This window comes from Empidonax traillii, unplaced genomic scaffold (assembly GCF_003031625.1).
Source record: "Empidonax traillii isolate 1590-97213 ecotype Southwest subspecies unplaced genomic scaffold, ASM303162v1 scaffold549:size456157, whole genome shotgun sequence".
NCBI lineage: Eukaryota > Metazoa > Chordata > Aves > Passeriformes > Tyrannidae > Empidonax > Empidonax traillii.
In genome coordinates this window covers 202,027-213,719 of record NW_020955742.1, presented here as the reverse complement: position 1 = coordinate 213,719, position 11,693 = coordinate 202,027, and the positions used below count along the sequence as shown (strand labels likewise).

Genomic DNA, 11,693 nt, shown 5'->3' with positions numbered 1-11,693 from the left:
CCTGGGCTGCCTGTGCCCTTCCACAGGATACTGCTCCAGGAGCAGAGGGTGGGCTGGCAGCAGAAGGGGCTATGAAAGACTAGGCAGGCTTGCAGAGAGACAAAAAACATGCTGAGAGGGGCAGCGAGTGGACTTCCCACAGGGGCAACTCTCCATGGATGAAAGGGGCAGCCCAGAGCTTGCAACAGCCCCCAAAAACACGGCTGGGTTGACTTAAATCCCGGAGGAAAAGATCTGCATAGGAAGAGGCTTAATGGACAAGGGCAGAGAGCACTTAAATATTTAAGAATGCTCTTCATCGCTTTGAATTCTCATTAAGATAATTAAGTATTCTGGCTGACATTCTAATAGATCTTTCTGAATTCAAAAAGCCATTCTCATTTTCTTTTGTTAGCTCGTTGCAGGGAGAGACGTTCAGGTGCACCCACCTCAGAGCACCACCAGCATCCTCTAGCTCAGTTCAGCTGGAAGAGAAAGCAAGCAGGTAGTGACCAAAAAACCAACACCTCAAGCCAAAAATAAGTCCAAAAGGTCAGACCAGACCTATCACAAAACGACCAGATAAAAAAATAAATATTTGGGAAATTCTGTTCAGCACAACGAAGTGCAGTTACAAAGACACCTCAGGAATTAAATGCTGCAGATGCACGAGAGGCACTTTAAATCTTCTTGGGCTGACAAGCATTTATAGGCAAAAAAAGGAAAGAGGGAATTTCTCCCAGAGCGTCCCCATCATTAACTCCCCACAGGAGTTAAAAATAAAAGGGTTGCAGGTTTTTCTTTTAAACAACACTAGCAAGGAAGTGTCAGACAAGAAGATGCAGGTTTTACAAAGTAGCTCAGCTATAGGCTAAGGGTAAAACTGAGCATGGTAAACACCAAGGATATAAAGACAGGAGTTCTTCCTGGCCTTCCTAAACAAGCTGGACATTGGCTCCTCAAATTTCTCTGAAGAATAGTGGGTGCTAAGTCACTTGAGAAGCTGGACACGAGCTCTTTGACATGCTTCAATCGTTTAAAATAATTAGATGCAACTGCCTCCCAGGAGCACCACCATGGAGAGCGCTGCTCCAGCACTGCAGGAGGGTTGTTGGCTTTTATGGTCGGAAAAAATTCCACCCCCGTGGTAATTGGCTGCCACTCTGTTCTGTGTGTGGTACTCAGAGGATGATATACCAAAGGTATATTAAAAAAAAAAAAGGCAAGTCCAGTTCAACTACCTTGTTAGCAGCTGACAAGTCTTTTCAAAGGTAAAGTTAACTTTCCATCTTTGGATGGGTAGTTAAGTAATTTTCCTTTATTAATCCAGTCTGAGGATAATTAGAAGTCATGGAAGTTTGGCTTCCCTCCTACAAGCCCCATTAATCCAGCTGGAAAGGAAATTTGAGATCTCAGCTTAGGGTCATTTTAATATCGGAACATGATTCACTCCTAAAAGGGGAGGTAGACAAGGGAGTCTGGCCTTAGAGTTAATAATAAAGTAATTATCAGGGTTGCACAGAACGTTATTCTGGAACTCGAAGGCCTCTGTAAGAAACCACTTAAATCAACAGGGAAAAACATCACCTGACCAACCCTATTGAGTATAGCAAGAGGGTTATAATAAAAGTGATCTGCTTATGTGCCCAAAATCACACGTTCTGAGAGCATTTCAAAGCCTTTCAGACATAACATTTACAATGATAAATGTGTGCCCAGCGTGACGCCCCACCCAGCCACCGCAATCGTGGGGTTTTATAATGGCATTTAAAGAGCAAAACTATTCTGTTGCTTGGCCAAAGTTCTGCCATCAGAACTTTTCTCTGTGGGGAGGGGGCAGAGCTGCACAGCTTCCAGCAGGTCAAGTCTGCAGACGTTTAACTCCAGAATTTACGATTTTGCCCTCTCCGCTAGCGTTTGGCAGAATTCGGACAGAGCAGCGAGGACCAGGAGAGGATGTTGTAGAAACTGAATTATTCTCTTCAGCTTTGCCACAAAACAAATTAACAAATCCCAAAGCCAGCAGCCAGGAGGAGCCATGAATACTTAAGAGGAGACAAGGGGCTCTTCTCTTTCCCTGTCAGACCAGATGTGATCAAAGAAACGGAGCCCTCCTGCCCACCTGGCTGCACAACTGCACGGCAAAGGGCACACCAGAGGTTAATGCTGCAGCTTTACACATTCCATAGTAAAATCACAATTTACAGCATCAAAAAGGCTGAGGTATTGCTCTGTACTACAGCAGCCACTTTCTACAGCTGTGAGCACGCTCATTCTCTGGCTGGCAGAGACAATTCCTTCTTTACTCGCTGTGTGTGATGAAATATTAACAGGGAGCACCGTGCTCAGCCATCCAATAAAGGCTGGCTTGCTCCTTCGTGCTGACCAGCATCAAGTTGTCAAATCCTGGACATAACCTCCCACACAAACAAGGTATTGCTGGGGGAAAGGACTCAGCAGGTCACTTATCATCCCAGTCCTCCCAATTAACTGGGAAATCCATAAGCACCTGTATCACTTGTGGTACACACACAGCACAACCGCCAGACAGGCCTTTCCAAAGTGCTTGGGATTGGCTCGGCCTTTCTAAAGTGCTTGGCACTCGTCTTTCCTGCTTTATGATCTCCAAATAAGGCACTTTATCCCTTTTCAGTGTTTTCTCCGAAGCAAAGTGACAGCACTGCAACTCGCAGACAGACTTGGAGATGGATTGGAGAATGCCAGGAATTGACAAGGAGCACAGAGCTTTGTGACAAGCTGACACAGGAACTGAAAGGGAACTCATTCACTGGAGAAGCACAAACAGGTGGGCATCTCTGCTGGAACCGAAACAACGGTGATGGAAACAATCTGACACAGTAAAACCTGAGGAGCAGAAGGGGACAGAGCTGTGAAGGGTTTCAGGAGTTCCAGACACGAAGTCTAAATAAAAGGAGGACATTCAACACCTCAAGCAACAGCTGATAATAAAGAAAGATCTTCTGACACAGTCACTTGCTGTGGAGACTGAAAGCTTGATTGGTGAGATGCCTCTAAGGGACACTGAAGCCAAGAGGACTGTTCTAAAACCACTTTAATAAACACAGGGATGCCCAGTTTGTCCCAGGTTACCTGTATGGACCACGTGTCCAGGAATTTGAAACTGTTGGCTTGCAGAACGGACCCAACTCCTCTTTTCTGAGAGCAGGAGATCTCCATGCCGTGCTTCAGTCGGGGTGCTTGCTCAGATTTCAGAGGAAGAAAGCCCAGGGGTTGCTAGAAACAGGCTTTGCACTGAACTCCAACTCCACTCCCGAAAGTTAAAGCAGTTCAGCATCACCATGTTTGCAAACCAGCCCTTTTGCTTCCAAGTTTTAGTGTAAAAGCACACAGTGCTGCTTTAATTACATTTTAATGCACACATTACATTACACACAGGGAGCCTTCAGCCAGTGAAGCTTTTCCACTGACCTGTATAACAAGACCTGCTCTCACAGCCAGCTGCCAACGTGCCCGAAACCACCACCCAACCCACCTGATGGCAGTACTGGAGATCACCTACTACCTTTGGTGTCACTCCCAGTTATCTGAGTTTTCTCTGAGGAAAAAGTCTGGGAACAGGTAAACTTAAAAAGAAGGCAGACATCAGATGAAATAATCTAACAGAGCTCTTGTTATTAAAAAAAAACCAAAAACCCACACACAAAAAAACCCAACAACAAACCCCCCAAAAAACAAACAAAAAACCCCAAACACACACAAAAATCAAAGAAGTGTGTTTTTAACTAAGGGACAATACCACAAATCATTATAGAAGATACTGTTGACCTTACAAACATCATGCTTGAAGTGGATGGTGTGAACCAAAAGCCAACTTTAGGTCTCCTAAGGAAGGAGAGGAGCTCAGGCATCCCAGTTCACAGCTCAGGCTTCCATTTTCTGCCTCACCTCATTTTGAGAAGAAAATCTGACAAAAGCAATGTATTATCAGGAAGCAAGGGGTTATTTACCTAACCAAATCAAGCATATTTGAGCTCCATCTGCCCTCCTGCCAGTCTGAGCTGGCACATTTCTGTGGCAGGAGACAGCATTTTCCAAAAACTGCTTGGTTGGCCCGTGTGTAAAACAGCTTTTGATGCTCGATCCTCAGCACAAGCAACCTCTGAGTTTGGACTGCAGAAACTGTCCAAGAGCCCCACCTTAAAGCAGCCTTCACCAGTTGCCAAATTAAATTGCCTTCTGTCAGGAAAAAGCCTTCCTGGAGGATTTCTGACCAACCACAATATTGAGAATATTTTTTTTTCTCCTTAATTTGCACACAGTCTAGAAAAGCTGTAGAGGTATGATATTAACTGCTTTATCATGTTCCCAACGAACAGCAGCAAAAAGGCATCACAAAACCTCTGAAAAACACAAGCTGGCACGTTATCAGAGAAAGGAGACAGAAGAATCACGTCACGCACAGCTCACCTTGACAAGGCTGACAATAAAATCAGTAAAACAAACAAACTACAAGAAAAAAAAAAAAAAAAAAGAGGGAAGAAAGAAAAGCCAGAACAAGATATGTTCATTTTCTGATAATTCATTCTAAAAGCACCATTGATTTTCTAGTAACATATTAACTCCATAGGCACAAAGAAAGGCAGTTGGTGTGAGCAGAATCAAATCAGTTGGGAGAGGGACCTGCACATTCCCTGCTGCAGGGAGAGTTGTCCCGGCACAAAGAGCCCAGAAAAACGGTGTCTTTCCCCAACCACTTCTGGCAACCACTTAAAGGCCATTCTGAAATGACTGCAATTATATTTCCAATTTCAATTGCTGGCCTAGTCATCTCCTCGTTGCAGCTCTGCCACTACAAAGCATTTGGATTATCTTAATATTGCTCAAAAGAAAAAAAAAAACACAACTGCAGCAAACTATGCAGGAGCTTCACAGCATCGAAAGAGGAGCCTGAACCATACTTGGCTAAGTAGCTGTGCTACATTTCCAGAACTTTACAAAAATTCTGTATTTAAAGGACTACAAAAAAGATTATATTTTCCTCTTGCTGAAGTATTGAAAGTGGAATGTTCTCTGCTGGAAATGAAATGGTGGGCGTTTGATGGCATATTTTAAATAGTATTCTTCTTTGTGCATGCAGTGTAATGCCACCCAAGGGGGAGATTAAAAAAAAAAAGTCTGCAATTTGCAAGTCCATTTCAAAGTCATACCGAGGATGATGTAAAATTCAGGATAGGATTCTTGAGAGAAATCTCCCTGGAAAATGTGTATGTACCTCAGGGAAGCTCTGGATTTGCTTCCCCACACTGGAAGGCTGTTCTGAAATGTCTTCTGACATTTCAATGTTGTTTAGTCTTTGCATCTAAATTCAGAATTATTCTGTGGTTTATTACAAAGGTGTATCTTTGAGGAGCAGTAAGGTATTCCTCTTCTGCATCCTCCAAGATTTATAAAAATCCCTATTTGTCTTTAATCTTTCATTGGCAGTGAGGATGTAACAGTTACTTTTGCAATAAGGGATTAATCCTGCTGTCAGATATTATGGAGGTAACAGGCATTTACACACATCTTGGCCATGGGAAAAACAGGATTGTCCACACAGGTCTGATCATTTTGAAACAACTGCAAACAATATCATGCTTTAAGGCTTTAGGTAGTCACTAGCAGGATTAGGAGGGAATACTCTCCTTAATCGACTTCTGGCTAAACGGGTTTTCTCTCTCCTTACTCTGTCGCCTTCCCTGGAGCGGTTCAGCCTGGCCAGAGATGGATCTGGGGAGAGGAAAAGGGTAAGAGAATTTTCCTGAGGTCAGATTCTCTTCCTTAGCTGCCTGAGAGGATGTTTAGATTCAAATTCATCACCAAACCCGATGCCAGAATCTTCCCCTGGGTCAGCTGAGGGAGGAGGAGCAGGGATGGCTTCGGTCTTCACTTGCAGTGCATAACACTCGGCCTGACTACAGAGAGAAGCAGCTGGATCACGTAATCACATCCCACTCACCAAAAAAGCCTGGGAGTACCAGTGACACCACAGTCCTTCCTGTCTGTCTTCCTTAGCCATGACAATTTGTACTGCAGGAGGTTGAAATGCTTCAGCCCAACGCTGAAGTCTTTAGATTTAATCTAGCATGGCACCAGAGTGAAAGGAAAATCAACCACAGAAGACCACAGCATGTACTCAAGTGAACTCCTTTTCCTCTTAAATTCTAATTAGTTTAATTCCACTTAATTTTTGCCACACATAATTTAGACAACTCTCCTTCCTCAGTCTTCCGTGTTAATTCTCCAAAGCTGTACCCTGACTGTGTCTCACTAACCACAAGGAGAGCCGTGACAACTAACTTGGACAAGAAACCTACAGTTTATACAGCTCAAAGCAGACAGATTTTGGAAAATTATGGAACCATAGGAAGGGGAAAGAAAAAAAAAGTCTCAAGTATTTTATGTTGATACTTACTGCTTCAGTGTTTGCAGATCAAAGAAAACAGTGACAGAAAAGCTCTTATGAGGATCCCTAATCCATGACACTGAGATGATTCCCCCCACCAGCAAGGCACTGGCACAGCTGTGTCTCACTGCACATCAAGAGGGGTTTTGTTTCTGGTACGAGTGACAGACTCAAATCTGGCTGTTCCTTTAGTTTGGTTTGTCCAGTTAAATGAAGATAAAAATGTACTTTGCACCAGAGAGGACACAAGGCTGTTTTTTTAACAAATACCCAGTTCCATACCATCCTCCAAACATGAGGCACAGCAGCCACAGTCAGGCTGTTACTGTGCACTTTGATCAATGTGACTTTGCAAATCCTTCAGGCCAGTAATTCTCCTCTTCTAAACTGGCATTGGGTGAGATTATTAGAACAAAACCAAAAAAATTACGATCACAGTTTACGCTCCCAGCTTTTGCAAATGACAGGGTGAGGTTTAGCAGTGTAATAAGCTACAGTCAATAACCTTGCTGCTTGTGTAATAATGCAAAAGCACTACACAGGTTGTATCCATTCTGCTTAGTCTAAAAATAAACATGTACAGATTAAATAGGACATACATCATATCTATACGTGATCCATTTATGACAAGCAATTATCTGTGCTGAGAAGAGCAAAAGTCCAGTTTGGACCTAACAAAATAATTCAGAATAAAGACAAAACCACATAAGCTTAATTATTATTATTTTAACATGTTAAAAATACAGTCACATCAAAATAGGATACACAGTTATAAAACTGTTGCAGATGACATAAGAAAATAGTGTGTATATATTTTATATATAAAAATCTACAGTATTTACTAATGCTGATACATATTTTGGAGCCTTGCGTTGCTTGCACAAATTGTACAGCTTCGTTATGAATTACAGAACCATCATTAAACACTGAGATTATTACACTTAGCCACAATATTATATACATACATTTCTAGGCTGCTGCAAGCAATCAGAACTAAAGTAAGCCCAAGTCATATTTATCTTCACAATTTTATTTTAGTTTCAGTGTAGTGCTTTGCTAACCGTTACTTCGCTGCAGTTCGCAATCTTTAAAATATAAAATTGCCCAGTTATTAAAAATTACATCAGACACGTTATATACACAACAACAAAAAAATGTTTTGAAACATACTAAGTAAATGTTACTTCCATTTGTAAAAATTGTTTTACTTCTGTACCTTAAAACTTACCGAGCCAACCTGCAGCAATAATAGGCACTAAAGCTCATTCTTTAAAGGAAAAAAAAAAAAAATCCATTTCTATGTTTTCAGTTAAATCTTAACAGAACAAAAGACAACAGGACAACCTTCCAAACCACACCAAACTGGTGTTGATGCCAATGTTTAGTACTTCAGTATTAGAAAAAAAGATCTCTGTTCAGCACTCCAAGGACCTCTTCTGGCAAGACCCTCCTGTGCCTCAGCTCCCAGGGAGGGGTCGGTGCCTCCAGCACCTGCTACGCGGCACCGGCAGCTCCCAGGAGGAGCATCCCAAACGTGCCACTTCACCTGCTTCTTATCACCCCCAATTCACAGTAAGGAAAGGAAAACACGAAGTAGGAAAGGCTGCAAACACTGACTGAAATTACTCGTGTCACCCACCAGGAGTTTCAGGTTCCTGTTAACAACAGTCGGGATCGTTTTAGTGTAGAACACCGCACAGTGTGAGCAGCCCCACAGCACAGCAGAACCAGGCACAACCCTGCCGGCTCTTTGGGGTAAAAAAGGGCAAAACAGAACAGAACTGACTTGACAAAGTTTAAGAGAAGGGACACTGCGTGCTCACACAGCTCAGGGATCACCAAGCCATGAGCAAAGCTGCACAGGAGCGTCAGGGAGCTGCTTGTTCTCCGACACTTGTGAGATTTGGCCCTGCAACCAGTTTTAGTCTGACAGCACAGCATGGCAGAAAGGGGAGGGTGCAGCACCATTTCTGTATCAGGCATTACTCTCACTCTGCTCTGGTATTTTGCATATAGGACGACATTCTGAAGGTAGACTTGGGTGAGAAGGTAAAAATTCTCCACTTTCAATGCCTTAAAAAAAAACCAAAACCCTCTAAACACTGCCCTGAATTTTAAGCACCGTTACTTAGCCAGATTAGAGACACATTTTTGGCTTTCTGCTTTTGCCTGCCTGCTCCTTCCTGCTGAGGAAAATAACAAACAGTAGTCAAAGGAGAGGAAATTAACTCTCATATAAGATTAAATTAATAATCCCAAAGCATCTCTCCTGCCCAGAACAGATACTGGGATGCTGAGGCAGCTGTATAAAAATGACAGAAATTCCCATTCAAAACGAATGGCTTCTCAAATAAATTACAAAGAAAAATTAATATGAAATAAAAGTACTTCACAAGCTTTGCCCAAAGTTAAATGCATTTAAACTCTTTTAGCTCTTTTCCATATGAGTTTGTGTATTGTAAGTGCACACCCTCACGCGCACACACACATCTGTACAGTGCATTAACAATGTCAGTCAAAATTAAACTTGTAAGTGTGTTACTGGTTTTAGGCAGAAGGATTGTAACACAAGTTATTTAAAAGTAAGGAGCGATGACAGCATGAACCACATGGTGTGCACGAGCTTATTGCTATGCCTGCGTGCATCAGATCACTTCCAACAGCTCCCATCCAAGCCCAAGAACTCTCCACCAGCCTTCAACCAAAGTCTGAAACATCTCTGAAATCGTGCGGTCATTTTTAAACTCGCGTGAACCGTCCACATTTCAGAGAAGAACTGAGGAGGATCACCACTGACACAGCGACATTCGACTGGGTTTGGTTCTTGCCACTTTACTGAGCACAGCCAGCTCCTCAGAGCAGCACAGATTTGTGCACGGACAATCCATCGGTTCTGCTCCGACAGTGCTGGCCTTGAGCCGGCGGGCTGGAATATTGGTACGGAGCTGAGCCGTTCTCCTCAAGGGCTGGTGAAGTCCTGTATCTCACCGGGCTATCCACGGAAACAGTAGGAAGACTGTGGTCTGGAAAAGGTGTTGGCTGAAAATGCTGGTATTTCTGGAAATTGTCCAGGTGGCCTTTGTTAAGGTCTTGGCTCCAGGGCTGCCTGTAGGGCTCGTGTCTGTAGGTATAGGCAGCGTCCGGCCACTTCCTATCCTCCGGCACGTAATCCGCCGGAGGGATTATGAATTTGACACCCGGGGAGGACCTTGAGTTGCCGGTATAAGCATCGACAGGGGCTACTTCTATGTGACCAGGGGCTGGTGGCAGAGGGTTTTGTCGACTGGCAGGATAGGAATTCACTGGTAGTTTATTGGGGGAATAATCTACCGACATAAAGGGCCCGTACGGCCTCCCAGAGGGGCTGGTTCGGCTCCCGTGGTAGTGCAGAGGGACAGAACCTGCGTTGCCTATACTGGGAACGTGCTTTGGAGAATTCCCATGGTAAGTAGGTGGATTACTGTAACATGGCAGTGGCTGTTTTGCATTCAGTCCGTGAGCTGGGCCATCAGACTGAGACGCGTATTTTGGAGACCTGGGTTGTGAAGCGAAGGTGTAATTATTGGGTATTTTTAACGGAGCTGGTACTTTTTCCATTTGCCTTCTTGGACTATTGGAATACGCTACATGCCGAGGGCTCTGGGGAAGAGCTCTCTCAAGCATCTCTTCAACAGCATTCTCATTCTCAGTTTCATCCTCTGAAACATTGTCATACTGAGATGCATTGGACCCTCGCTTACCTTCATCAGCATCCAAAACCCTCATCTTTTGCTTTACATTCAAAGACTGCATTTCTCCAGGACTTGGTGGCGGGCCCGAAACCAAATGGTTTACTGGCCTCCCTTTCACATCTGCAGTAAGCTGCATTGTCTTTTCAATTATTTTGATATCAGACGGTTTATTCCACTTAGGTACAAATTCCCTTCTTGTATTTGAAGTAGCATTAGAATTCTGATTAGCAGCTGCATTATTGTACAGGCTTGAGGTGTCTGCTGGCTCAGGCTTTTTTCTGGTATCCACCTCGTTCTTGGGCAAACTGTTTTGTGTCTCTATTGGTCGAACCTTCTGCTGTTTTAAGGAAGGTTTCTTTTCCACTGAATTAATTCTTTTTCGGTCATTTGATGAACCTTCTAGTTCTTCTTCTGTGGATGGTCTCCTCTCTGTCCTTGTGGCTGCTTGTGTCCCAGTGCTGTTCTGTCCATTTAGCATTGGAATGGAGTTAAGCACGGAAGGCTGAGGTTCTGATGGAATCTGCCCCAATGGCTTCTTTGGAAGTTCATCTTCTTTACCTAAAAAAAGAGAACAGGAATAACATAAATTCACCTTTGTGCAAAAGTCTTCTTTGATCTGTTGGTCATGCAAGCAAAAATAACTATGAATTAACAGGGCCTCTCTCTGGGTCACCATTCTGCTGAACACCTCAAAGGATCTTCTGTACACTGACACTGAACACAGATCTTTTAATGGCTCTCATCCCAACCAGTTATTCTACTCTTCCTTCCTATAGCTGACACAATCCTGTCAAGCTTTTGCTCTGTCTTGACACTGCTGCTGCAAAAAATGATTTTCCTAGATGACATTTTGGTTACAGTGTATATACTGGATATAACCCTCCTCAAATGAAGCAAACTGCTTTTCTCCACCTTAAAAATCCTTCCCAACGTCCCTCTCCCAATCTATTGTTTTCCATTCATTCATCTTTTAATGTTCACCTCTGGCAAGCTACACTATAAACCTTCTCTTGTTTTGCTTTTTGGTTGGAGCTCCCTATTTTTGGCTGGAGCACAGGTAAGACCTCGCTCCCCCCTAAACCCTTGCCTAGAAATTTCATCCTCACTATTAAAAAGCTCCAGTAAAAGGCTCTACACAGAATAATTTTCTTTTCAGTTCATCTTTTTATCAATACAGAGCAACTGAAGTAGCTGACACTAACACTGGCTACTCCACGGTTTCAGCCGAGCATTCCATGCACAAGTTTTGCCAAACACAAGGACGTCACTTCCAGAACACAAACATCAATGGAAAGTTCCCCCAGACTGGAGCTCAACACACTGCAATAGCCAGTGGGAAACATTAGTTATGTGGGGACCCAGAACAACCCAAACTGACACTACAGAAAGAATAAAGAAGTGTTTCATGGCTTGATGATGCTCATAGAAAAATTCACATCAAATTTTCCACTGCAATCCTTCTCCTTAGCAGTCACCACCCTTCATAATCTCAGCCAAAGTCTTTTATCATATCCACTTGCATATAACTTATTTAACTGTGCAATCCATTATAAGCA

The 11,693-nt window shown here is 43.2% G+C and overlaps 1 protein-coding gene across 5 annotated transcripts in view; it reads right to left on the bottom strand.

The window, feature by feature from the left end:
* Positions 1-8,260: 8,260 nt before the first annotated feature.
* The window catches only part of USP6NL (USP6 N-terminal like), a 112,693-nt gene continuing 109,260 nt past the window's right edge, over positions 8,261-11,693 (bottom strand). For all 5 annotated transcript variants that reach the window (XM_027897553.1, XM_027897555.1, XM_027897554.1 and 2 more), the window contains one exon: positions 8,261-10,695. In XM_027897553.1, coding sequence (XP_027753354.1) covers positions 9,260-10,695 — 1,436 coding nt within the window. In that variant the 3' untranslated portion in view covers positions 8,261-9,259. The remainder of the gene's footprint in view (positions 10,696-11,693) is intronic.